This window comes from Mesoplodon mirus (assembly GCF_964341445.2).
Source record: "Mesoplodon mirus genome assembly, chromosome: 12".
In the NCBI taxonomy this organism is placed as follows: Eukaryota; Metazoa; Chordata; class Mammalia; order Artiodactyla; family Ziphiidae; genus Mesoplodon; species Mesoplodon mirus.
This window is the reverse complement of record NC_138988.1, coordinates 4,826,417-4,853,804: the sequence shown is the minus strand read 5'-3', so window position 1 is coordinate 4,853,804 and position 27,388 is coordinate 4,826,417. Positions and strand designations below refer to the sequence as shown.

The 27,388-nt window shown below is 46.9% G+C and overlaps 1 protein-coding gene across 8 annotated transcripts in view; it reads left to right on the top strand.

Moving 5' to 3' along the window:
- IFT122 (intraflagellar transport 122) overlaps positions 1–27,388 on the top strand; it is a 71,224-nt gene that overhangs the window by 5,642 nt on the left and 38,194 nt on the right. For 7 of the 8 annotated variants that reach the window (XR_014295592.1, XR_014295593.1, XR_014295594.1 and 4 more), the window contains 12 exons: positions 1,184–1,250; positions 2,562–2,646; positions 6,614–6,692; positions 9,223–9,299; positions 11,440–11,506; positions 12,409–12,555; positions 15,758–15,833; positions 21,934–22,125; positions 22,284–22,422; positions 23,629–23,831; positions 24,768–24,905; positions 26,295–26,459. Coding sequence is in view for 5 of the 8 variants with exons in the window: in XM_082639386.1 (XP_082495512.1) it covers positions 1,184–1,250; positions 2,562–2,646; positions 6,614–6,692; positions 9,223–9,299; positions 11,440–11,506; positions 12,409–12,555; positions 15,758–15,833; positions 21,934–22,125; positions 22,284–22,422; positions 23,629–23,831; positions 24,768–24,905; positions 26,295–26,459 (1,435 nt within the window). In the remaining 3 variants the exon portion in view is untranslated. Of the gene's footprint in view, positions 1–1,183; positions 1,251–2,561; positions 2,647–6,613; positions 6,693–9,222; positions 9,300–11,439; positions 11,507–12,408; positions 12,556–13,588; positions 13,766–15,757; positions 15,834–21,933; positions 22,126–22,283; positions 22,423–23,628; positions 23,832–24,767; positions 24,906–26,294; positions 26,460–27,388 lie in introns of all 8 variants that reach the window. The other variant, XM_082639389.1, reaches the window with a different exon arrangement.

Genomic DNA, 27,388 nt, shown 5'->3' with positions numbered 1-27,388 from the left:
CTTACTAGGGTCACCTGAACTAATGAAATCCTCTGCCTGGGGGCCTTTGAGAATCTTTGTAATACGGCTCCAGCCTGTTTTTTCCAGCCTTATCGCTCCCTATTGCCTTGCACATAGCCAAATGTTTCAGTCAAATTAGGTTATTTAGATATTTGCTATTCCCACTGTCTTGTCTTTGCTTGTTCTGTTTTCTGTGCCTGAAATGCTGCGCCTACCCAGTCTCCTCCTGCATGTCTCAGAATTCTTCATGAAGCTTTATCTGATCCTCTCCAAATCCGAACACTGTGTCCACTTCTGGGAATCCTACAGTATATGCTTTAATGTATCTCCTAAAGCCTCTATCACAGTATTGTTCTATATTTCACCCAGTCTAAGAGGTCACTGATTGTAAAATATCATTATTTTACATACGACTAAGAAAGCAAAAAATCCTGCCTGTTAAACTGACACATCATTAATTATAAGACACATCCCAACATCAGAAATGTTCAAATGTGAAAAAAAGGTGTGCTTTACAATTGATGACATGTGGTTCTTTGTGGGTGTCTGAGCATCACCTTTCCTCAGGATGGTAATTTCCTTGAGGGCAGGGAGGGTCTGTGATTTACTCATCTTGTATCTGTTAGCTCCTAGCACCTCAGAGGCACTTTGATAAGTATCTGATTAATTGGAAAGAGTAATGTTTTTTTTTTTTTTGACCGTGCCTCGCAGCATGTGGAACTTCCCCACCCAGGGATCGAACCCGTGCCCCCTGCATTGGAAGCGTGGAGTCTTAACCACTGGACCACCAGGGAAGTCCAGTAATGATATTTTAATAAATGACCAACTTTTTCAGAGACCTGTGGATTTGCTAGCCCTCACACGTTCTCTCAGTTCGTGTAGCCTTTATGGTATTATTAGATGAGGTAGTGCCCTCCACTGTTTACCCTTTGAATCATGTCTGGTGTCTGGCTTCTGGACAGGTGGAAATTGGGACACAACAGCTAACTGCCAAGTGAATTGTGATCGAAGGTGTGGTAGTTGAATGGAATTTGCAACCAAATGCAATTCTTAGCCATTATTTTTCTCCCTCATACACAATCAGTACTTCGTAATGGAAAGAAAGTTTGCTTTCCTGGCCATTAGCAGACCTCATCATTTTGGTTCCTAATTGTCCTTTTGTCTTGTCTTGTCTCCTGTTTAGTGTATATGACCTCGCATTTAAGCCCGACGGAACCCAACTGATTTTGGCTGCAGGAAACAGATTACTGGTAGGATTTTGTCTGAGTTTCCTTTTTAAGTGCTTTTTTTCCTCTGCCTCTTGTAAGTGCTCTGAAATTTGACCCTTTTTTTAAGATAAAAAAGGCAAGGTGGAAAAACCAGTCATTATTTTTTAATAGGAAAGGAAATGGGCTGTTTAAAACAGGTAGGTAAACTGTCTATCAGATAGGAACCTGTGAACAGTACCTCCTTTGGAGTCATTAATCTTTCCCTTTTTACTTTGAGACACCCACAAAAGAGTTCAAAATAATTAAAATGCCTTTGAAAGTGAGCTGTTGTCAGTTCACATTTTGTTCCCCTGAAAAATTCAAACAACAGGCCTGAAGGGGCTCCCTCCGTGAGAAGCCAGACAGCCTGACCCCAGCTTTTAGGCACTGGCCTTCCTAAACAATTCCATATGGATGCTGTCCTATTTTTCATATTTTCAAAGAACGTAAGCTGTCTCTGGAACCTGTCCCAGTGTATAAAAGTAACTTTCAGAGAACTCTTTATGTTTGACCTAAAACCCTTTGCATGATCTCCCCTTCCTCCTGCGTAAGTCCGCTTCCTCTTGCTCTGTTGTCTCGAGATATGCAGACGGCCTGATCTCCATTCTGTGCATGGTAACTACATAATCTGAAAGCCGTGGGTAAATTGTTCAGCAGACTTCTTCTGTCCAGGGTAAACAATCCAAATCCTTTTAGGTATTTCCCATAGGTTATCTTCTCCAACACTGACCATATCTGGAGGGTTTTGCTTTTATTTCTCAGATGGTGTGTTTTTTAAATCTCCCCATATTTATAGATGTTACACAGCTATAAAATCCTAAATGCACGTTACAGATGGGTTTTATAACACTCCCTACAATATGCAAACCCGGAGTTCAGGTCTGTGACTTCCAACTCTCGGTAGCAGGTATGAAACATGTCTCTGTGATGTTGGTAGTCGGGCAGGGCTAGCACTGGCATTGAATCATGCTCGTGCTGGCTCTATTCGGGAGGGCCTAGCTTGTTTGGTCATATATCGAAATACATGCAAGGGGAGTGAACTGTGTAGAGAAGTTTCACGGAGTGAACTTTTGTTTCTTGAGCATTAATGGCACACTTCCGGCCATGTAATGGGCAGAATCAGAGCCTCTCCTTCTTGGGTTTCCCAACTTTAAGTCACATTCTTTCTGGTTTCTTGGTTCAGTTTTTACTCGGTGCAGATTTAGAATATTGACAAATGTGTTGTTTTGACAACAAAAAATAGCATCAGCAACCTGCAGGGATTCTGACTAATGGATGCCACGCGGGTAATCTGTACTTTTGTCTCTTTGCCAGGTTTACGACACGTCTGATGGCACGTTACTTCAGCCCCTAAAGGGACACAAAGATACTGTGTACTGTGTGGCATATGCGAAGGATGGTAAGAGGCTGCTTTGGATTTAGTGTCTGTAACGGCCTCGCAGCCTCTCATTTCTCTCCTTGGCTGTGCCTTCGTCGTGTTGAGTGGGCTCGAGTACAGCTTGCAGTTTCGGAAGATAGTTAGTCTCTTAGACTTCAGTTCAGTCATTCAATTCAATTCAGTCATTCTAGTATTTATTGAGGCCCATCTGGGTGTCAGGCGTTGTTCTAGCTGCTTGAGATACTTCAGAGAGCAAGACAAAGATCCCTCCCTTATGGGGCTTTTATCTATGTGGGGGGGGGTGTGGGGGAAGGAGAGAGAGTACGAGGGAAGGCATACCATAAACGTGGTAAATAAGTAAATTGAACAGTACGGCGGAAGGTGGTAAGCGTTAGGAAGATGAAAAAGTAGGACAGAATAAGGGGGATTGAGAGTGCTGGGTGGGCAGGGCGTTGGGTACAGTGTTGAACAGGGTAGTCACGGTGGCTCATTGAGATGGGGACGGGCAAGCAAAGACTTGAAGGTGGCGAGGCGGGGAAATAATGACTGAGCATCTGGGGAAAGAGAGCTCCTCACAGAGGGAAGGGCCATTGCAGAGGCCCTCAGGTGGGGTGTGCCTTCCTGGGGCTGGGACAGAGGGAATCGGTGGGGAGCAGTAGGGGAAGAGGGTAGAGAGGTAGCAGGTGTGGGCTGGCTGGATTATGTTGGCTCTCGTAGGACTTTGGCTTTGATTCTCACTGAAAACGGGGAACCACTAAAGAGTTCTGAGCAGAGGAGAAATCTGATGGGATTTATATTTTTAAAGGATCCCTCCAGATGCTGTACTGGGAACAGCCTGCAAGGGCTGAGCGTTGGGCAGAAAGACGAGTGAAGAAGCGTCAGCCACTGGTGATGGCAGCTCAGACCCTGTAGGAGCAGAGGAAGTGGGGAGGAGTGGTCAGAGTCTGGATACAGTTGGAAGGTGGAGCCAGTACGATTGCCTGACAGAACGTGGGGCGTGAAGAAAGGAGTCGGGGGTGGCTCCATGGTTTTTGACCTGAATGACTGAAAGGATGGAGTTGCCCTGCACTGAGATGGGGAAGGCTGCAGGCCGAGAAACTTACAGCAGAAGATCCGGAGTTCAGTTTCAGACGTGTTGAGCTTGAGGAAAGTTGACGCTGTAGGGTGGGGGGGCGGAATTGCTGGAGCAGAGTTGCTGAGTGGGAAGAGGAGAGGGGGTCCAGGGCAGAGGTGAGCACGGTGGGAAGTGGAGGGTGTTACTGTAAGTGCTGGCAGCGGGGGCATGTCGTAGTAGGAGTCTTAAGAGAATGCTCTCCCGTTCTTTCAGTGAAACAGGAAGCAGCAGCATCTGAGAGTGAGGATAGGGAAGGAGGTGTCCGAGAGTTGAAGAAAAAGGAAAAGAAGTAAAACACCACCTAGTTGAGGGGCTGAGTGAATGGCCCCGGCAGGTATAGTGAGACCCTAGCTACACGAAGGGCCCACCCAAAGCTGGTGATCATGAATTGAAAGTGAGATCAGTGGTGCGACTGTGTCTGTTTCTCCACCACTTTGAGCTGCACAGATACAGGGACAGAGGAGGTGGACAGTTGGATTTAACCAGAGTGGTAGGTTTACAAGCACCTCTGAAGATGCAGTGAGAGGGCAAGGGCAGAGGATGTATGCAAAGGAATGATTATACACATTGACCTTGAGTAATGAGGGGTGAGCAACCTTGTTGCTGAGTAATGAGGGGTGAGAGGACCGCAAGGGGTGAGGGAGGTTCTAGTGGGGTTGAAGGGTCATTGGCGTTAGGGCACCAGGTGGGGTGAGAAAGAGGAGAGGTGATGGTCACACCGGCTGCGTGAAACTGACATTGAGAGTTAAAAGTAAATCCGTGCTACGCACAGCATAGCGTCAATGGGAAGAACATGGACTTTGGGATGAGACAGCTCCAACCCGAAAACTTCTGTGAGTCTGAGGTGGTTATTGCCCCTGTCTGAGTCTCGATTTCCTCATGCGTCAAGTGGATATAGGATTAGAGATGGCCCTCTGTGACCACCGCCGAGAAGTCGCAGAATCGCTGGTACAGTGCTTAAATGAACCATGGAGGTCATTCAGCCTCCAGGTTTTTAATTTCTTTTAGATGACAGACTTCTTTGAGAATCTGATGAAAGCTATAGACCCCTCTCTAGAAAAATGCACATACTTCATGTATACACACAAATTGGGGCACACAGTGTTAGTCTGATCTAGCCCAATCTCTTCATGTTACACCTACATAAAGATTTAGAGAAGTCACACGACTGGCTGAGGTCATACAGCGAGTTAGTGGCAAAGACAACGCTAGTTCTTGCCTGGTAGTCAGGAGTGCTATGCCACGGTAGTCATATCTTTTTATGTGCGTGTTTGAGTTTGAGTTCAGAGTAGTACCGTGGGGAGACCTGTGAGGCCTCAGAGTTTATAAGCCTAGGGCGTCTTTGGCTTGCAGCACCATCAAGGCCCTTGAGGATCTTAGAGTGAGACCTGCCATCAGGGGCACTTGTCCGCGTTTTGCAGAGTCCTGCCACACACATCGTCACGTTTGATCTCCCAGCAGCCCTCTGACGGAGGCAGGGAAGGGATCGCAGCTCCTCTCACGGATCAGAAAACAGGCTTGGAGCGATTACGGGTGACGGCGGCAGAGCTGGGCCTGACCTGGATCCTCTGACTGCAGAGCCCTTGTTCTTTCTGGTGTATCATGCTGCCCCCCGTGACACTCATGTAATGATAAGGAAGTCTTTTCCCCTTGGATCTAGAAGTGAGGATACACTGAATTTGGTTTTGCTCTTTAAAAAATGATGATTTTGCTTGTTTCCGATTTCCCCCTTAAATTTAATAAGTATTTAATGAGCAACTATGATACAAAGGTGTATTAAGAACTAGTTTTTCTTCAAGGAAAGCAATACAAGGCAATGTAAGGAAATAATAATAATAGCTACTTTTGTTTAGCATTGATTCTAGGCCAGGCACAGACCTAAGCACTTTAATCTCATTTAATCTTCACAACAACTATGAGGTAAATACTGTTGTTGCGTCCACTTTTCAAATGAGGAAATGAAGGCCTAGAGATGTTCAGTAGCTTGTTCCTGGTCCTGCAGCTGGTGGGTGACGTCACTGGGGATTCCAGCTCCGACTCTGAGCCCTTAGCCCACACTCTTCATCACCTGCTGCCTGCCAGTGTAAGGGAGCAGTGACAGAAATAAGAAATAAGAGCAGCTTCTATTATTTCGTATTTGCAGCTTTGTCACATGGCCCAAGCAGTGTGAAAATGAGAATCTCATCTGTCACTCTTGCTTAAAGCCTTTCTTTGGGATAGAGAGCAGGATCTTACCATGGCCCCGAAGCCCCTAGAGATCCCTCCCCCACCCACCTCACCCTTTGCCCTTGATGTTCCATGCTGGCTGCCTCTTAGCTCCTCACACATGCAGGTTTTTCCTGCCTCAGGGCCTTTGCACATCTGTTTGACCCATATGGATGGGTCTCTCTCCTCTCGTTGCACCTGGCTAAGCTTTGCTCAACCTTTAGGTCTCAATGAAAGTTACCATTCTCACAGAAACCTCCCTCACCAAAATTGGGTCCCCAGGTATTCTCTTTCGTAGGACCTGCTTTTTTTTCTCACCACGTCATATTTGAATTGGATTAATTTAATCTAATGCCTACTTTTCCCACCAGACAAACTCTATGAAGGTAGGCAGCGTGTATGTTTTAATCACTACTTGATTCTGAGTACAGAACATGATGCTGGCATGTGATAGGCCCTCAGTACATCTTTGTTAGTGCCAGACGGAGCAGGATATGAGCTCAAACTTCCTGACTCCAAAGTACTGCCACTCAGTACAGATATGAAGAAGGGGTAGAGAAGCAGCTGACACTTACTAGGGACCTTAAAGAAGTCGTTTTCTAAGAAATACTCTGCAAAATGCTGGCCTAAATGAATGTGAAAATTTGTTCTTTTTAAAAACACTTTTAGGCAAGCGCTTTGCTTCTGGATCAGCTGACAAAAGTGTTATTATCTGGACGTCAAAATTGGAAGGCATTCTGAAGTACACGTAAGTAACCGTTTAGGTGTACGGTATTATTAGTTTGCCTCTTACTGAGCTACTGTAGCAAAAGCCCCTTAGCAAAGCTATCAGGGAGGACTTTTTTCTCTGCAGTTGAACTTCAAGTGAAGTTGTGGGGCTGTGCGCTGGGAAGGTTGGGGAATGAGTAAGTGAGGGAACAGTTCCTGAGCACTGCTGGCTTGGCCAGCACTGGGCCAGGTGTTTTCGTGTAGCCCAGTTTAGTTAATCTGATATCATACATTCCACCCCACCCCGACCTGTCCTTTTTCAAGAGCCTCACATCCAGCCACCATTGACACCCTGAGACTTGGGGTCAGTGTGCTCCAGGCCCCTCTCAGTGCAGAGGCTCTCCTCCTGTTCTTCCCGTCCCTCCGCCTGGTTAACCCCTACTCACTCTGCACATCTCAGATGTTGCTTCTTCTGTGAAGCCTTTCCTGCCCCTGGAGGCTTGATTGGGTCTCCTTCATGGCACTTCTCACAGCTGTAGTTCTTTTTTTCTTTTGGCCGTAATGTGCGGCGTGTGGGATCTTAGTTCCCCGGCCAAGGACTGAACCTGTACCCTGAGCAGTGAGAGCATGGAGTCTTAACCACTGGACAGCCAGGGAAGTCCCTCACAGCTGTAGTTTTACACTTATTCTGGTGGCTGATTGACATCTCCCATCAGCCTGTAAGCTCCATGAGGACAGACACTGCGTCTGTTTTGCTCATGCTCTGTCACTGGTGCCTAGTGCAATGCCTGGCCTGTAGTAGGTACTCAACAAATGATCGTTTTTCTTTTTTTTAATTAATTAATTAATTAATTAATTAATTAATTTTGGCTGTGTTGCGTCTTCGTTTCTGTACGAGGGCTTTCTCTACTTGCGGCAAGTGGGGGCCACTCTTCATTGCAGTGCGCGGGCCTCCCACTATCGCGGCCTCTCTTGTTGCGGAGCACAGGCTCCAGACGCACAGGCTCAGTAATTGTGGCTCACGGGCCTAGTTGCTCCGCGGCATGTGGGATCTTCCCAGACCAGGGCTCGAACCCGTGTCCCCTGCATTGGCAGGCAGCGTCTCAACCACTGTACCACCAGGGAAGCCCGTTTTTCTTTTTAATTGTGGTAAAATACACATAACATATCATCCTAAGCATTTTTAAGTGTAGAGTTCGGTAGTGCTAAGTACATCCATGTTGTTGTGCAGCCCGTCTCCAGGGCTATTTTTCATCTTGCAAAACGGAAGCTCCATCCCCATTAAGCAACCACTTCCATTCCCCCTCCCCCAGCCCTAGGCACCACCATTCTACTTTCTGTCTCTATGAATTTGACTACTCTGGGTACCTTATATAAGTGGAATCCTGTGGTGTTTGTCCTTTTGTAACTGGTTTATTTCACTGAGCATAATGTCCTCAAGGTTCCTGTGTCAGAATTCCCTTACGTTTTAATGCTGAATAATATTCTGGTGTACGTACAGAGCATATTTTGTTTATCCATTCATCTGTTGTTGACGGACATTTGGATTACTTCCACCTCTTGGCTATTCAGAACAATGCTGCTGTGAACACCGATGTATAAATCAACAAATCAACATTTGAATGAATGAATAAATGAATGAATGAATGAGGTTGTAAGTAAAGTATTACCCAGAAGTGGAGGAATAAAACTCAGGTTGAGGGACTTCCCTGGTGGCACAGTGGTTAAGAATCTACCTGCCTATTCAGGGGACATGGGTTCGAGCCCTGGTCCGGGAAGATCCCACATGCCGCAGAGCAACTAAGCCCGTGTGCCACAACTACTGAGCCTGCACTCCAGAGCCCGTGAGCCACAACTGCTGAGCCCACGTGCCACAACTACTGAAGCCTGTACGCCTAGAGCCCGTGCTCCACAACAAGAGAAGCCACTGTGATGAGAAGCCCGTGCACCGCAACAAAGAGTAGCCCCTGCTCACTGCAACTAGAGAAAGCCCGCGTGCAGCAACGAAGACCCAATGCAGCCAAAAATAAAAATTAATTAATTAATTAATTAAAAACGAAAAGCAAAAAAACAACTCAGGCTGAGACGCCCCTTGTGGTACATGACTCACTCAGCTTTCATTGTAATCTCAGATGTTTCCAGATATTGGTCTAGTATTTTCATTGTACCTCCACATTGTACCTGTATTAATGAATGTATTTCCAGGCCTCCACAAAGCAATAAGTGTTATGGCCCTTAATATGGCACTTCTTATGCACCTGGCACTAGGCGAGGTGTTTTACATCATTCTCTTACCAGCTGGCACACCAGAGGTGTGCAGCACGCTAGTCTTGGAGGAGGTGGCATTTAAGCTAGGCCAGTCTGGTGGGTGGGTAATGTTTGAGAGAGGAAGATGGTGGGGGGTAGCTCAGGAGGGGAGAACTCATCCCTGTGCTTTTAATTGGTCACTTGCATCAGAGTTCACGGTGCAGAGTCAGAGAGGCTGTGGACCCATCATTAAAATCTTGAGCTGTAGCCACTGAAGCATTTGTGGTTTGCTGCATAATCATCTAAACTTGTTTACTTCCCAGGCACAATGATTCTATCCAGTGTGTCTCCTACAACCCTGTTACCCACCAGCTGGCGTCCTGTTCCTCCAGTGACTTTGGTAGGTTCTGATCCCCAGTGTCTTGTCTGGGAATAACTGAAAATTGGCAGAAAGTGCTGAAATCTATCCGGAATGTGGTGGTTTTGTCCTGAGAGAGTTAATGCCGTTCTCCCCCCCTTTAATGGCTGAAGGGAGGCTGGCACTTGTTCTTTAAGTTGTGTAGAATCCAAGAGAGTGAGTGATGGCCCTGAGTCTGGTAAGAAGTCTGCGAGACAGCAAGAAGGGCCCTGGGAGGGAGATGGTCAGAGGGGTGGGAGAGCACAGGCGTTACGTTGGTGTTGCCACCTCTGGGAAGCCTTCCCCGCCTCACCCTGGCAGGGACAGTTCAGTTGTCCCCACCTCCGGGTCCCCCAGTGTCCGTGTACGTGTGGAAAGCTTCGCTGTGCTTCTTGTGCAGCGTGTCCCCATTAGTTGTTCAGTGGCTGTGGCTGTCCTCCCTGAGGGGCTGAATGCCCCGAGGAGTTCACCCACCCCACACACGGCACTGGTGTGGTCCTGGCGCAGAGGAGAAGCAGTGAGACGTCAGCGAAGAGGCAGGAACGCGAGCAGAGGCTTGCATGTTCTCTTTTCAAGGTCGATTCTGGCTTACAGCTCAGAAGTTCCGTCTTCCTTGTTAAGAGATAGTGGTTACAACAGAACAGCCATTGTTGAAGTCAAGCAGTGAGAGATCTAATCCCTTTGTTTCCCTCCTGACCTAAGATGAATGCATCCCCAGTCCATCCACTGATAGAGTTCTGAGGTTCCAAAGAGAGGCTGTAGTTGAAAGCACGTTGTATAAATAAAAGGGGAAGGGACTGTCATTCATTAAAAAGTTAGCATTTTCTCCATGTGCGGCATTGGTCTGGGTGCTTACTTTTGGGGTGAAAAAGACAAAATAGAATTCCTGCCCTCAAAGAGCTTGTGGTCGGGGGCAGGTAGGGAGGAAGAATTTGTAAAAATATACTATTAAGGAATAATATTTGTTGAATGTTTGTGATACGCTAGGCACTGTGCTGAGAATTGAAACAAATTCCTGTGTGAGCTCTGTGACGACCCCAAGGTCAGGTATTATTCTCATCCCCACTCCATTGAGGCACAGAACTTGGGCTTAGAGCAGTCCAGTGACTCGCTTGAGGTCACCCAGCGGGTAAGGGATGGACCCAGGGCTTGGACCTAGGCCGTGTGATTGCATCTAGAGTCTGCTCTGGTCAGCGCTGCCTCACGGGGCCTGGAGGGTGTGGTTTCCTCCAGCTGGAGGCTCTGAGGGGGCCTTGGTGGACCACAGGTAAGGTGTGCATAGGCTGAAATGCCAGGGGAGGCATTCTGGGCAGGGGAGAGGGTAAGCACATTGTTTGATGTTGCACCTTGCTGTGTAAATGCGTTTCTGCCCTAGGGTTACCTCCTTGGCCATGCTTTATGGCTCAGGCAAAGAGTAGAATTTGCTTATGTTGCCTAGACCTACACCTGTTGTGGGCCACTGAGTCACCGGCAGGAGGGAGCAAGCCGAAGGTGACCAGTGTGCCAGGGACATGGCACAGCCCAGATAGGGTCAGGAGAGACTGGATTCTCAGAAAGCGTCATTCATTACTTTGAATGCTAAGTTGTACTCTGGTTACAGTGTAATAATTATGAACAGTGAAACGTCATTTCTTTGACTTAAACTCCTGAAAAGTTGGCTATCAATTCACCAATATATCTTCCTCTCTTAGTTCTTTTGAAATAATTATAGATTCACAGTAAGTTGCAAAGATAGTTGAGAGGTCTTATGTACCCTTCTTCCTGTTTCCCCAGTGGATACATCTTATGTAACTGTTGTACGGTATCAAAAATCAAGAGATGGGGCCTGGCACAATGTGTGTATATAGTTCTGTCATTTCATCCCCTGTGTAGATTACCATCACCACAAAGATACTCCTTTACCCTCATCTCCCCCATCTCCTGTTATCACTAACCCCTTGTACCTGGTAACCATTCATCTGTTCCCCATCTTTATATAAGATGGAATCATATAGCATATGACCTTTTGAGACTGGCTTTTTAAACTCGGCATAAAACCCTGGAGGTCCATCTAAATTGTAGTATGTATCAATAGTTTGTTCCTTTTTGTTGCTGAGTAATGTTCCAACCAATCTCTCTCCTTTTATATTATTTTGTGTTGAAGGCTTATGGTCTCCTGAACAGAAGTCTGTCTCTAAGCACAAATCTAGCAGCAAGATCACCTGCTGCAGGTAAGTTAAGGGCAGCTCTGAAGGCAGTTTTTTGTTCCCCGCTCTTCAAACAGACCCTCAAAGTCTGGTTAGTTCACACAGTAGAGAAGGTCTTCTCTTCTCTCGTGGTCTCCTTGATGGGAAGAACCTGTGCTTTTGATCGGCAAGCAAAAGAGAACTGCAGGTTGCTTTTGTGCAGTTGTCTAGCAGCAGGCCTCCCCAGCCTCAAACCGTGCTCAGGGGAGGCTCTGGGGACCTGAGGCTGTCCTGGTCCAGGCAGCACATGCGCTGGAGAAAGCTCGGGCTTTGATATTAGATCTGGATTCGAATCCACATTCAGTGGCTGACAGGCTCTTTGACCTCAGGAGGTTCCTTATTTGACAAACGGGGATTAAGATGCTGACTTGATGGGGCTGTTGTGAAATGCACACGAGCTAATGAGTTTAAAGCAAGCAGCGCGGTGCCTGCACACGGTAGACGCTCTCAGATGGTGGCGGGTCTTGCTGCGCAGCTTCTGAGTGTAGCCTTTTTTCCATTCAGCATTTGTTAGGCACCTGTTCTAGAGGCTAGCAACAACCAAGACGCAGATTCTGTTCTTCAGGTGCACTGGAAGTGGGAGGAGGTTGAAATGGCGAGCAGGGAATGGAGGCTGACCCCGCAGTGCAGGCAAAGCTGAGGGCCGTTGTGGCAGTGCAGACAGAGACTGTGGGCACCAAGAAGGTGCTCCCACCTTCACATCTCACCCTCCACTCCGGGAAGAGATGGGACTCTCAGTTTGGCCCTCTGATTTTTACATCAGGGTCAGGATGAGTCCAGCCATTGCTGCCTCATCAGATTGTTTCAAGCAAGGTATCATCTGCACAGCTTTGACTTTCTGTGTGTTCCTTTCCCCTCCCCATGCCCTTTGTTGGTTGTTTGAACAGCTGGACAAATGACGGTCAGTACCTGGCTCTGGGGATGTTCAACGGGATCATCAGCATACGGAACAGAAACGGGGAGGAGAAGGTGAAGATTGAGCGGCCAGGGGGCTCCCTCTCCCCACTGTGGTCCATCTGCTGGAACCCTTCAAGGTGACCACACAGTTGTCCTCCTCCTAGGCCAGAAACTCTGTGGAGAAGGCCTTCCTCAGCGGGCTGAGTTCTTTCCTCCTGAGGGCTCCGTGATTCAGAGGCTTCTCACCCCATGTGACTGATCTGTTTTGGAACCTATTCCATGTGAATGGAATTTTTAAAGAGCCCATCTTGAGTTTTGGAATGAATCCCAGAAATTGAGCTGAGCAGATGAGCTATCTAGACCAGCTCAGTGTGTGTGTGCGTGAGAGAGACAGGGAGAGAGATCATGTACGCATGTGACACAGGAGAGCCATTGCCTTAGGAATCAGTAGCTCACTTCTCTGCTGTGGCTTTATTTTGGTCTTTTCCGCCTTTCAGTTCTTCCCTCCAAGTCTGAGCAGAAGATGTGCTTTTTCATGAGCCTTTTTTACTTTTTCATGAGCCTATTTTGCTGCCCTTGTCAAAAAAACATCAAAATTAAGTATAAATGTCCCCAAAGCCTATAGTTCCACAAACAGTTGGCATCTACCTTCTCTAACCTTACACACGTCTTCCTTACTGTGCTCGTGTGACTTTGACGGTGGACTAATAGCTTTACATCCTCTTTGTATAACTCTGTAATATTATTAAACCACCAATATCCCCCACAGAGTCCTCTGAAGGTAAAGAACTTAATGTTTACCAGCCCAATGTCATTTTACAGGTGGTGCCTACTTGATTTAGAAGGTAGTTTAATTTCATTGCTTTTCTTACATCAGATTATTATGCTTCTTCCTGAATAATTTTGTCTAGCCCAGGGCTGTACCATGTATGTCTAATGCCTTCAGAGGCCATTAGCCTACCCCAGAGTTCCTGCTGTTCGATTTTTGTGGCCACAGATGACTTTGTGGCTTCAGGGTACCATTTTTAATTCATGAGAAGCAGGACACCCAGTGTACCTGGTTGCTGTCCTTTTCCGGGTGGGGTTCAGGGGCTCCTTGACAGGTTTTGAAATACAGCTTTAGTGTAGTTCTAGGCAATGTGATTGTGAACAGCCACTTACTGTCTGCAGCCGATGGGAGAGTTTTTGGATGAACAGAGAGAACGAGGATGCCGAGGAAGTCATTGTCAACAGATATTTTCGGGAAATCCCTTCCACTCTGAAGTCAGCAGTGTACAGTAGTCAGGGTAGTGAGGCAGAGGAGGAAGAGCCAGAGGAAGAGGATGACCATCCCAGGGACGACAGCTTGTGAGTGTGTCCCGAGGAGCGAGAACCCTCCTTGGAAGGGTCTAGCCCCCAGCGTAGACCTGCTGGGGCAGGTGCTGCTCCGAAGCTCCTTTCTAAAAGGGATGGGGGGCGGGGGTGTTGCTGGTGAAGGCTCCTCCAGCAGGGGGGATACTCCCTCAAAACTTGTGAGTTATAAAATTCTTCTTTGAGAGACTTTAGGAAATACTGAAAAGTCTAAGGGAGAAAGTTTGACTTTTCTATAAAACCCCATCCCCTGAGGAAACCACTGTGAGCATTTTAGTGTATTTCCCCTCAGGCTTTTAGTGTATTCATATAAAGAACCAAATCATATCCTACTTCCTTTTTTTCCACTTAACATCATAGAGTGAACTCTTTCCGGTAACATTAGAGGTCCTTTGAGAAACATGATTTTTAGTGCCTGCCTCATGTGCCCTTGGCATGGCCGCCCAGGGGTTCAGTGAACACTTCCTCTCTTACTGGACACTTTCTCAGCCTGTTTCCACGCCACACCTCACCTTGTATTTGCCAGGACACGTATCAGAGAGGAGACCCCCATCTTACCCACAGTCCTCATGCCAAATCCTCGCTGTCCAGCCGTCCTTCCTTCTCTCAGTCGAGGTTACCTGTAGGGAAAACACTGCAGGCTGGAGTGCAGGAGCCAGGATATTCTGATAGGGCAAAAGTGATCGAGCTTAGGACTTTTCAAACTGTGTTCTGTGGTGCCTGGGTTTCCTTGGAAAAAGAAGATGGGAGGTGGGGGACAAGGAAGGGAGGAAAGGGTGGGTTTCAGGTCCCTATCTGTGCTTCAGCCAGAGCAGACCCTTTAATTGTGAGCACAAGTGTTTGTTTTGGTAAGGAGTCCCACTGCCAGGAGGAAAAAAGGGGAAAAGAAGGTTGAAAATCACCCATCCAGCTCGTGGGGCTGAACCTGGCCCAGAGCTGTATGTGGTCTCCCCAAGAGGGCTCACTGTAGCCTGGGCCTCTGGATGTGTTTGGATTTCAGTGCCATTCACAGAAAGTTCACCTGTGGGTCCGCTCCATCCCTCTCCATCTTTGTCTTTTTTCCCTTAGTTACGAATTAGTGCTGTTTTGCCACTCTTGGCTGGGTTTCGCAGATAGGGCTGCACCATGCTTTGCCTGCATATCTCATGGTGCTGCCAGATGACCACAAGGCCCTGGACTCAAAAAGCTGGAATTAGTAAACAAAGAGGAGGCAACATTAGGTGGGTTAAGACCAGAACTCAAGGGCTGGGAATGTCTGTCTCTTGAAATAGATTCCTGAGTAGCCTGATCCCCAGCCTTAGCTGAGGAGGTTTCTCCTGTGCTGGTCCTACAGCCCCAGTTCCCAGACACTGATCCTGATAGGCACTCAGTTTCAAAGACAGTTGTTGGTCTTTTTTTTTTTTTTTTAATTAGATCCAGTGAACCTTTTCATCTGTGCAAAAACCCCAACTGTGAGAGAACCTAGTTTTAGGTGTTAGTTTCCCTCTTGAGGAGAGGCAAGCCAAGTTCCCCTCTGTCCATTAAAAATATCAGATGATCCATGCCTTCCCAGTGCAGAAGACATATCTCTTCACCATCTGCCCATGTTTTATAGTGTGTAAGAGAGAAGCACTCTTGGATCTGCAACCTTGCTGTTTCTTAGCTTTGCTCCTAGGAAACTGAAGTGAGAGGTTTCACCTCTTCATTGTGGCAGTGTCTTGGCACCACGAGCACCTGAGTGGTAGGGCATTCAGTGAAATAACAGATCCCGGGAGGGCTGAATCTCACCTGGTCCCTTCCCATTGGACTGATTGATGGGTAGGCCCACATTACAACTTTTGGCCTCTGTACTCTTGTCCAACATTTGGCAACCTAACAGCCTGGCCAGGGCTTTCTTTTTCCTGTTGTTTGTTAAACTCTCAGGCTACACTGAGATGTAGATGCTAATGAGGGCTACACTCCTGAGCAGGCCATGGCCCCACGTAACCTTTTTTGTCTTCTGTTGATTAGAGAGGAACATAATGACATCCTGGCTGTAGCTGATTGGGGACAGAAACTTTCCTTCTACCAGCTGAGTGGAAAACAGGTATGTAGCTCTGTACAAGCCCGATGGGAGAAACAGTTTCAGTCATGCCTGTTTTAGTGTATTTTCATGTTTGGAGATTGTATTAATAATGTACATTATTTTTGTTAGCTCCTGTTTATTGAGCATTTACTGTGATACCAGCTTCGGTGCTCAGTGCTATGCATACTTCATCTCATTTCATTCTTACAAATCCTTTTGAAGTAGGTACTTTGATCAACTTTTCAGAAACGAGTAGATAATACTTAGAGCAGTGAAATAAATATTATGTCCAAGGTCTCTCACTGCTAGTAGATGATGGCACCTGGGATTGAAACGCAGCTTGGTCTGTAAAGTCTTGGTTCTAGTCATGACCCTACCTTTCTGTATTTGATTTATTCACCTTGTGAACAGTTATGAGCAGCCGCTAGGCCAGCCCTTCACCTGTTAGGAGCTGCTGACATAGTGCTGTGTAAGTCAGTGCCTCTGCTCTGCGAGAGCTCACAGGCTGGTGGGGATAGCCAGCAGTCCTCGTGCAGTGTGATCCGTGGCATGAGAGAGAATTGCACAGATAGACAGCTATAGGGACACAAAAAAAGATGGCAGCACTGCTTGGTGGAGACCGGAGAGTTTGTAGAGGTGAGCTCTGAGCAGGACGAGCAGGAGTTCGCTAGGTGGAGGGCAGTGGGAATGGTGTTTCAGGCAGAGGAAGTAGCATCTGCAAAGGCAGGGAGGAATGAAAATCTGTGACAGTTCGGGCGACAGTGATTGTTCAGGGTGACTGGATCCCCAGACTTGTGGACAAAGATAGAGCTAGAAAGGAAGATGGGGACATGATTGTAAAGGACCTGACTAGTGAGAATAAGGAGTTAGAACATCATCTACTGTAAGTATTCAGGAGCCATAGATCCAGGTAGGGAGTGACCTGGTCAGATTCCCATTTCAGAAGATTTCCTTGTTTCTGTGCAGGATGGATTAAGATAGAGCCTGGTAGTAGGAAAATCTGTTAGTAGGCAGAAGACACTGAGGATTAGAGCAAAGGTAGTGGGGGTGGCTTGAACCGCATACAAGCAGGTGAGAATTACAGCCTGTTCAATGGAGCTTTTGTTTAACAACATCCTTACTCCTCAAAAAATGTCATGCTAGGAGGGAAAGGTATCAGGTATGTGTGGCCTACCTTTGGGGCCATTTCTTCTACCTCATCTTACTGTTGGTCATTTCTTTTGTAATTAAGTAAAGAAAAAATAAGGAGTGTTTTCTCAGTTTCCCATGGCTGATTTCCCCAAACCCTCATTTTTATCATCTTGCATCTAGCCCTGGCCCTATCTATTCCTCCACTTAATGTGTGTACATCATCATTCAACAAATATTTATTGCATATCTACTGTGTAGTGGACATCGGGTGTGGGTATTGGAAGTTCATGGGAACAAAAATCCACACTACACAGGGAAGGAATGGGGTCTCATTGCTATAGTGACCACAAAGAAGAGGTCAACGTGGGGCCCAGGCCATGGGAGGTATCTTGCATGTATGCAGCTCCAGAGCTCATGTTGTGGCCCTGAGTTTTGAATGATAAGCAACCTCACTCTGCTGAGATAACTTGTTTGGGACAGTAAAATTGTTTCCTCAGTGGTAAGTGTGTTCTAAATCTGGGAAGATTTAGAATTAAATATATGGTGATGAAGTAGATCAAATCTATACTTTTGTGTTAGGCTTAGGTATAATGTGTACTTTTGGCATTTTAAGTGTTTGTAATGTTTAAGGGGATATGGCTTAATAATGACAATAGCTAACATTTATTGAGTTTCAGGCATTGTATAAACTCTTTGTAAGGTTAATTCTTTTCATCTTTATAACAACTCTATGAGGTAGATACTATTATCACCGCTTTACATCTAAGAAAATTGAGGCACAGAGAGGTTCAGTAATTGCCCAAAGACACACAGTTTAGTTAGTGGTCAAGCCTGGATTGGAACCCAGGCAGACTGGTACTAGAATCCCTATTAGAATCTCTATCAGATTTGTCTTACGATGACCATTTAAAAGACATAATCTAGTAATCAATTTTATTCTTCCAATTTTTTTTTGGCCATGCTGCACAGCTTGCAGGATCTTAGTTCCCTGAGCAGGGATTGAACCCAGGCCCATGGCAGTGGAAGCGAACTCCCTTATTCTTCAAATTTTAAATTGAAAGTTAAAAGAAATTTTTATTAAGTACCTAAGCAATATTGGAATGCTAAAGAGCTTTATTATATTTTCTGGCTTGGGATTGTGGGGGAGGTCACTGAGCTTCTTGATTCTGTACATCTATGTCTTTATTATTTCACCAAATATAGAAAATTTTTTGGTTATTATTTCTTCAAATAACTTTTCTTCCCCATTCTCTCCTGTCCTTCTGGGATTCCAGTTATACATGTTAGACCTTTTGATATTGTTCTCCAGGTCACGGAGGTCCTGTTCATTTTTTAAATCTTTTTTTTCTCCTCTGATCTTGAGATTGGAGGATTTCTGTTTCTCAGTCTTCAACTTCACTGACTCTTCTGTCATCTGTAATATTTCTCTTAAGCCCATCCAGTGAATTTTTGTTTCAGTTATTGTATTTTTCAGCTCTTGAATTTCTATTTAGCTCTTCTTTCGTATTTGTTCATTCATTACAAGTATATTTTCCTTTATATTCTTGACCATAGTTATAATGGCTTTTTTTTTGGCTGTGCCACATGGCATGCGGGATATTTGTTCCCTGACCAAGGATCGAACCTGTGCCTCCTCCTACAGTGGAAGCTCGGAGCCCTAACCACTGGACCGCCAGGGAATTCCCTAAAATAGCTATTTTTAAATTCTCATCTGCTAATTCTAAATTCTGAATCATCTTGAGGTCAGTCTCTATTGGTTGTCTGTTCTCTTGAATATGGTTCACACTTTTCTGCTTTTTGGAATTTTGGGTTATATTCTGAACATTGTGAATGATACAGCATAGGGAACATCTGTCATGTTCCTCTTAAGATTATTGTGTAGTTTTTTTTTTTTTTCCCCTTAAGCAGGTAGTTAACTTTGCTGGACTCAACATTTAAATTGTACCTTTCCTATGTGGGCAGCAGCTGGAGTCTCTGTTCAGCTCTTCAGCCTTTGCTAGGCTGCTTGGCATCTGCCCCACACGTGGCGTGTGTAGTTCAAGGGGCTCCTGATATTCAGCAGTGTATGTGCAGGATTGGGGCTCCCCCTCTGCATCTGTCTCTTTTCTGGGATTTCCCACCTCAATTGCAAGCCGCTGTGGTTGCTCCAAGTTCTGTGCTTATCCATCAGGTCACTGACAGTGCCTGCCCTCAGGCAAAAAGCCATTAAAAAAATGAGAAACTCACCTAACGCCATTCCCTTCTTCCAGATACATTTGTGTCTTACGTCTCTTTCTGCTTCTGGTTGCTCTCCAGTGCCTCCAGGTGGCTGTAGTTTATAGTTGGTCCAGAGTTTACAGTTATTTGTTACCTGTAGGAGAGAGAGTTGGTCCAGTGGCAACTAGTGAGCATTACCAGAAGCTGCAAGCCTTCCGTGCCATGACTCATACGATTTTTTAGTTTTCTCATTGGAGCTACTATCATTATGTAAGTATGAGGGGAACTTTTGGTTATTAGGCATTTGAAATTCTTAAAAAGGAAAATTGAGTATATTAAGTTAATAATTGCAGTTTAAATTAGTTTAAGGGAATTAACTAAGTTGTAAATGAGACTAAGGGATTTTATGGTCTGTTCAAAATTGAATTCCGTAAAGTTTAATGAAAGACTCCTTTTCAGTTGGTTGCTTAATTTTTTAATTTTTATTATTTATTTATTTATTTATTTATTTATATTTTTGGCTGCGTTGGGCCTTTGTTGCTGGGCGCGTGCTTTTCTCTAGTTGCGGCGAGTGGGGGCTACTCTTCCTTTGGTGCATGGGCTTCTCATTGCGGTGGCTTCCCCTGTTGCAGAGCACGGGCTCCAGGCATGCGGACTTCAGTAGTTGTGGCATGTGGGCACAGCAGTTGTGGCTCGCAGGCTCCAGAGCTCAGGCTCAGCAGTCGTGGTGCACGGGCCTAGCTGCTCCGTGGCATGTGGGATCCTCCCAGAGCAGGGCTCGAATCTGTGTCCCCTGCATTGGCAGGCAGATTCCTAACCACTGCGCCACCAGGGACGCCCTGGTTGCTTATTTTTACTAGGTTTATAAATAGGAAAATATTTGTAAGTTGAACAAATATTTGTAAGTTGAGCAAAACTTAAGGAGAAACCAGGATTTTAGAGTTATTTCTATAATAAATTGATTATTAGTTTAATAATGGTAATAAAAAATAGTCTTTTGTCACAGAAGGCACACTCAGGGGCAGCAAAGGACCCAGGTGACAGTGAGGAGCGTGGGCTTTAGTGGGGAGACGTCAGGTTAAATGTGCAACTACAGAGCAGTGAGAGAAGTGCTGTGGGAGAGGCCAGCACAGGGAGATGGATCTTAATTAGGCCTTGGGTGGGCAGGGAGACTGGGGGATGCTTCCTGGAGGAGATGACACCTGGCAGAGAAGAAGAGGGAAAGGGCAGTCTTGGCCAGGGCTGGGGTGGTGTGGAGAATGGCACCTGTGTCATCACGGAGGATTGAAAGAGCATGGGCCACTCAGGAAACTAGGAGAAATTCATTTTGGCTGAGAGAAGGATCTTGGGAACAGAGCTCAGGAGCTTGACCTTCATTCTGAAAGCAGAGGGGGCGCCATCAGAAGTGAAAAAACAGTGCACAGAGTGGGAGAGAAGTTTTACAAATTGCTTATCTGATTATCGCAAGGGATTTGCATCTAGAATATGTAAAAAACTCCTACAACTCAATAATAAGACAACCTAGTTAAAAAATGGGAAAAGGACCTGAATAGACGTTTCTTAAAGCAAGATATCCTGTGGCCAGAAAGCACACGAAAAGATGTTCACCATCATTAGCTACCAGGGAAATGCAAGTCACACTCACAACGAGACACCAGTTCACACCCAGTAGGATGGAGAGACTGGAACCCTTATGTACTACTGATGTAAGTATAAAATGGTACAGCCAGCCGCTTTAAAACAGCCTGGTAGTTCCTAAGAGGTTAAACGTGAAGTCACCGTATGACCCAGCAAGTCTACTCCTAGGCATGTGTATCTAAGAAAGATGAAAACATATGTCTACACAAAAATGTGTACACATATATTCGTATCAGGATTATTCACAATAGCCCAAAATAGAGAGAACCCAAATGTCTATCAACTGATGAATGGATACACAAAATGGGGAATAGCCATACAATGGAATATTATCCAGCAATGGAAAGGAATGAAGTACTGATACATACTACAACAAGGGTGAACCAGTCACTAAAGGTCACGTATTTGATGATGCCATTTATGTGAAATGTCCGAAATAGGCAAATCTATAGACAGGAAGTAGACTAGTGGTTGCCTGGGGATGGAAAGAGGAGGGAATGGGGTTGACCGCTAACAGGTACCGGGTTTCTTTTTGGGGTGTTGGAAATGTTCCAGAATTAGTGATGATGGTTGCACAACTCCAAATATATTAAAAGCCAATGAATTGTACACTTTAAATGGGTGAATGGTATGGTATGTGAAATTCCTCAGTAAGGTTGTTATAAAGAGAAGTTAGGATGAGTGTAGTTTCAGAATAAAGGACAGTTTTTAGGAAATTGAATGGACTTAGTCTTGTGAAATACAAAAAAAAGAAAGGAAAGAAGGGAGGGAGGGAGGAAGGAAAAGGAAAGAAAAGGAAAAAGAAAAGAAGCTAAGGGGAATCCTGAACGCTTGTAAAGGCCATGTGTGGAGGAAGGCCTATGGGAGAAAGACCATCCCGGGTACAGATTGGCTGAGGAGCTAAGACGCACCCCTGGAGCTGCTGGGTGGGCCTGGGGAAGACACTGGAGGATTTGGCTGTGTGGAGGGGAGAGGTAGGGTGCTCCAGAGGACTGGCCTGCGTTCATGATGGAATCAGTCACACACGGGAGAATGCTGGCCAGCTCTCCCCAATCTTCCCAGCTCCCTCTAAACGTTGGAGGGAAAAGCCCTTGATTGTGTTGTGATTATTATGAATTGAGAAGTAGATTTCCCTTGGTGTGTTCTCTTTCCTCAGATTGGGAAGGATCGGTCACTGAACTTTGACCCCTGCTGCCTCAGCTACTTTACTAAAGGGGAGTACGTTTTGCTGGGGGGGTCAGACAAGCAAGTATCCCTTTTCACCAAGGATGGAGTGCGCCTTGGGACTGTTGGGGAGCAGAACTCCTGGGTGTGGACGTGTAAAGTGAAACCCGATTCCAACTATGTGGTAAGAAGGGGGAGTTCACTTGATGGGCCATTGCCAGAGTAGTCACCGAACATCAGCCATGTTTAGCCAGTCAGATCACTGAAGCTCGTTCCTGACAAGCGGGAGGGTCGACTCTTTCTCCACAGAGAGCTGGGAATTGACACTCTCTTTCTCTGCAGGTGGTAGGCTGCCAGGATGGCACCATTTCCTTCTACCAGCTTATTTTCAGCACAGTCCACGGACTCTACAAGGACCGATATGCCTACAGGGATAGCATGACTGATGTCATCGTGCAGCACCTGATCACCGAGCAGAAAGGTAAAAGGCAGGTATGGCCCCTCTGCCCTCCAGACACTGGGAAGAGGGGCAGGTTGAGAGGGCTCCTGACAGGGCAAATGAAATGATAGGAAATGTTTCTCCTTGGTCTTTTGGAAACATGCTGGACCACCAGCTCTTGCTTTTTTTGTGTGGTGGGGTGTGGAGAGGATGTAGATGTCTTTGAAAGCAATAAACCCGTCTCTCCAAAACAAAAGAAAAAAGAAAAAAGCACAGACTCAGAAAATTTCGCAGATAATACTGAGGGGAACGTGGGCTCCCTGGCTAAGGAGGATAACGTATCACAAGTTAGAGCTGGGGGTTGGGGCTGACCTGCATGGGTCTCTGTGGACCTGTATCCTCTCTGGTCACAGTCCCTTTGCGGGTGCTGCTCCGTCAGCTCTGTCTCCACTCGCCTCCTGGCGGGTCCTTCTCCCAGAGATAAGCCCGCAGCGGGTTGCACAGGCTTGGTCAGAAGGTCAGGGTTCCAGGCCTAGTGTAGTCAGTCTCCTCCTCTGTCTACCCAAGTGGCCATGCTGGTTAAATGCACTGACTTCAAGTGCATTCATATCCAGATGTGCTGGCCACAGCACACTGCTGAGGGCCTGTGGGTAGGGATCCAGGTCGAGGGTTGTCCTGCAGATTCAGGTGGCATCCTCTGGTCCTCATCTGGGAGCAGCACCTCTGGTTGAAGATTCCAGCTATGATGGTGAGGGTGTAGCTACTTGGGTAGCTCCCCGGTTTCCTTCCTGAGGACATTTTCTCCACCTGGTCTGTAGCAAGAGTGTGAGACCCTAGTGTGTACCAGAAACTACCTTTGATTCCCTGTTGTCAAGGGTGGTGGGTGGGAAGTGGCCAGAGGTGTGGGCCGTTACCCAGACGGGCTCCCGATCATCAGGGGCCATTAGTGCCATGCAGAGGAATTAGATTTATATTCAGCAAGTGATGGTAGCACAAAGAATTTTACTTTCCATAGCCAGTTGTAAGCTTTGGACCACAAACATTGTATACAATTTTGGATCTCAGTTTAGCAGAGCTGATTGTACATATTAGACACTCTGTAAAGATATTTTGATGAGAGTGTCTCCTTTAATTGCCAATAGCAGTAACTAAATGATGACTTTTAATTTCTCTGCCTTCTACCTTACTTAACAGCCTCTTGGTAGAGCTGGGTTTTTGTTTGTTTGTTTGTTTTTTCCCCTTTGACAGTTCGGATTAAATGCAAAGAGCTTGTCAAGAAAATTGCCATCTACAAAAATCGATTAGCTATCCAACTGCCCGAGAAAATCCTCATCTACGAGTTGTATTCAGATGACTTGTTGGACATGCGGTACCGGGTGAAGGAGAAGATTGTTAGGAAGTTTGAATGTAACCTCCTGGTGGTGTGTGCCGACCACATCATCCTCTGCCAGGTGGGCAGCGGTGGCTGGGAGGGTGGGCCGCATCCGCTTCATGCTTCCTCCAAGAGTGGGGTACCCAACTCACAGCTTTAAAATTGGTCACTAGGAAGCAAGTCCCTTTCCGTCAAGCTCAGTGGCTATTCATTGCTTTCATTTTATTGGCATCTAGATGAGTCACACTCTACCAGAAAGTCATGGGCCATAAACTGGAAAATACTTTTTTGTATTGCAAAGCACTTTGTTAAACTGGGGTTGTATATATATTTTAATGACTTAAAGCATACATTGATATCCCACAAAAAGAAGATCAGTATTTTTTGGTAAACATATACACCTAAAAATTTGTGATAACTTTCAGTTAAACAACAAAAAATTTATGATATCAACTCACAGTCGTAAAGGAAATTTTACTTCTGAGAACTTTTTTCACAGAAAAAAATTGCTCAACTTAGAGCTTCCTAGAAATGTCTAGGTCAACGGCAGGAGGGTTTGGAAAGACTTTAAGAGAAGGCCAGCCCAGCATCTTTCTTGGAATTAGAGGTGGATTTGGTTTCAAGAAACTAGGCCTGTTGGAAGTGATAAAATGGAAGAAATCCTTTAGGAATCACTGGATGTAAAATACTATTAAAATCTCTCTAAAAACCTAGAACTTCAGGCAGTTTAGGGGCACCACAGGTTATAGGGTAGATGTACAGAAAGCTGTGTGTTTGGTTCCTGCCTCTGGCTGTGGCCGCCTGGAGGTCTGCTCAAGGACTGAGGCTGAGCTGTGGGCTTCGTGGGGAAAACTTGTGTGCAGGGGAAGTGGTGCCAGGCGTGAGGTCTAGATGGGCTTCAGTAGGTACTGAGCATGTAGGTGTTTTTCACCCCTTAGGTGCAGGCAGACCTCCTTGGGAGGGCTGGGCATGCTTATTCTGTTGAATATCACGCAGAGCCGCACTTGCTTTCTAGGAGAAGCGGCTGCAGTGCCTGTCCTTCAGCGGAGTGAAGGAGCGGGAGTGGCAGATGGAGTCTCTCATTCGCTACATCAAGGTGATCGGCGGCCCCCCAGGAAGGGAGGGCCTGTTAGTCGGCCTGAAGAACGGACAGGTGAGTGCTCCCTCGCGTCTCCCATCAGGCTGATTATCTGCAGGCAGACGCTGGCGACCAGACTGGTTGTGACCCTGAGGTGGGTTCCCCGGGGCCGGAACAGGGCTCCCCAGGCACATTGGAGGGCATCGCAGAGTTCCATTTTCTGAGGACAGCTTCAGGCCAAAGATGCTCCGACTCATAGCATGCCGAGTTCTGACAGAGTCGGCCCTGCAGCCTGTGGGCTGCCGCAGAGCGGGTTAGAGGATTTAAGGTCACCCAGAAGGTGGGAGACTTGTTAGAGATTTAGATTCAGTGTCTTGCTAGAGAGGAAGGCAGAGCTCGTTCCTTAGGTCAGGTCCCGGTCAGAGCAATGAATGGATCAAGGCGTGTGTTCTAGCTTGTATCACAGAGGGTGCTAGTCCTCAGGCTGTTACTAGATGTTTAAGACAAATGGACCCTTTGCTCAAATAGATGTGGAAAATCTAGGTTATAAAAAGTTAAGCAGATATGTGTGTGTGTGTGTGTGTGTGTGTGTGTGTGTTCTTTGCTCAGAAGAAAAAAGTTGTAAGTGGGTTACATGGAAATTTGAAAGGAAAAATATAACTACGTTAGCCTGAGAGTCAAGCTGTCTAGCAGATGGCTTGTGGCTGAGCCTTGTCAGGCCTTTCCTGGGGACGGAAGTCATGGAAGTTGAGATTGGCAGGGGCCACAGTGTAGCAACACCACAGGGAAGGAAAGCCAGCTTCCTTTTCTCTGTCAGCTGTCACTTCCAGTGCAAGGCTGGAGAGCATGGGCTTTGTGGGCAGGTGGACCTGGGGTCATGTTCATCTGTACCTACTCACTAGCTGTGTGATCCTAGGCAAGTCACTTCACCTCTCTGAGGCTCAGGTTTTACAAATGAAGAGAATACCACATGTTTCACAGGGCTGTCAAAAATGGTCAGTAACTGATAGCTATGTACATCATCAACTCCATCATCAAAATTATCATCATCCCCACCACCAGCATCATCATCGTCATCTTGCTGTGGCTACACCAGATGTCTTGTTAGTGTTTACAGGTGCCTCTTCCCGTGGTAGTTTGTGACTCAGCTCTCGTTAGATGGTGTCTCCTAACCCTGCAGTTTGGGTAATGTTGTTAATAGTCCCCGGTCAAGCAGACACTCAAGTGAGTTGGTCGTGTCTTAGGGACTGTCATTACCTTGGCGACCTCTGACGGACCACACTCCCGGTCTCCTATGGAGAAAGCCCCGTTCTCTTTCTTTTGATGGGTCCTTTTCTCCGCACAGAGCCTCTGGTGAAGTTAGTGGGAGTTGTTCTTGTAGAGCACATGGGTTCCAACGGCCTGGCAGTGCTCCAGGGTGTTGTTGCCTTGGGGACGCACAGTTTCCCTCTGAAATTTTGCCAGATCCTGAAGATCTTTGTGGACAGTCTCTTTGCCATCATCCTGCTAAAGCAGGCCACAGCCGTGCGCTGCCTGGACATGAGTGCCTCCCGCAACAAGCTGGCCGTGGTGGATGAAAACGACACGTGCCTGGTGTATGACATCCACACCAAGGAGCTGCTATTTCAGGTGACCCCCGAGAGCGTCCAGGATGAGGTCCTTGCCTAGAGACCCCCCTGCTTCCCAGTCCCTGCAGGAAGGGCTCACACTCTGGCTCCCAGGCGGGCCTCCGGGGAGAGCAGTGAGGTATAGCGTGTGGGGACTGCACGGCAGCACAGAGTCCAAGAGGCCGGGCCCAGCCTGCGCCTTGCACGCGAGCGGCGGGAGCTGGGCGAGCCTCGTGGACTTTGGTTTCCTCACAGGTAAGGTGGGCAAGTTACACCTTTCTTATGAGGTTACTATGAGCAGTAAATGAATAATAATCAGTCTAAGTGGGGCTCATAGGTGGGCTCTCAGTAGGTGGGTTAATGTGAAGATGATTCTTTTGAAAAAGTCTGCTGCTCACCGGCTGGAGGCCTGCCTGTGTCTGCGAGTGCCCTGAGACATGGTCAGGAAACGGGACCGGTTTTGTCATCCGAAAGAAGGGAAGGGATGGGGGCAGCCCTTCCTCTGCTGTTTCCCAAGGATACTGTAAGAGCCAACAGGAGGTGGAGTGTGCGGGGGACAGTAGTTGCTTACACACTGCTCGGTCCTGTGGCTGGAGGAGGGGTGTCCCCGGAGGAGAGCACCCTCAGGCTCCGTGCCCGGCGCCCGCTGGCTTTCTGCTGGGCTGGGCGCTGCTCTTTGCCTCTTTAGGGCTTCGTAAGCGGTCAGGGCCATTTGCCTGAGGCGGGTTCCCCCCAGAGCTAAACCCTCCCCTGACTGGCTTCCTCAGCCACTGCAGGTTTCCCTGTGTCATGACAGATTGAGGACCCTGTATCAGGGCTCCTCCTCGTCCTTGGCAGCAGAATCATCACGGCAGGGGGGTGCGGCCTCGGTCGTTTGGAAGGGGACACCTGGCTACCATTAGCCCAAGGCAACTCCCCCATAGCAACTCACCCCCATCACCGGGAGGCAGA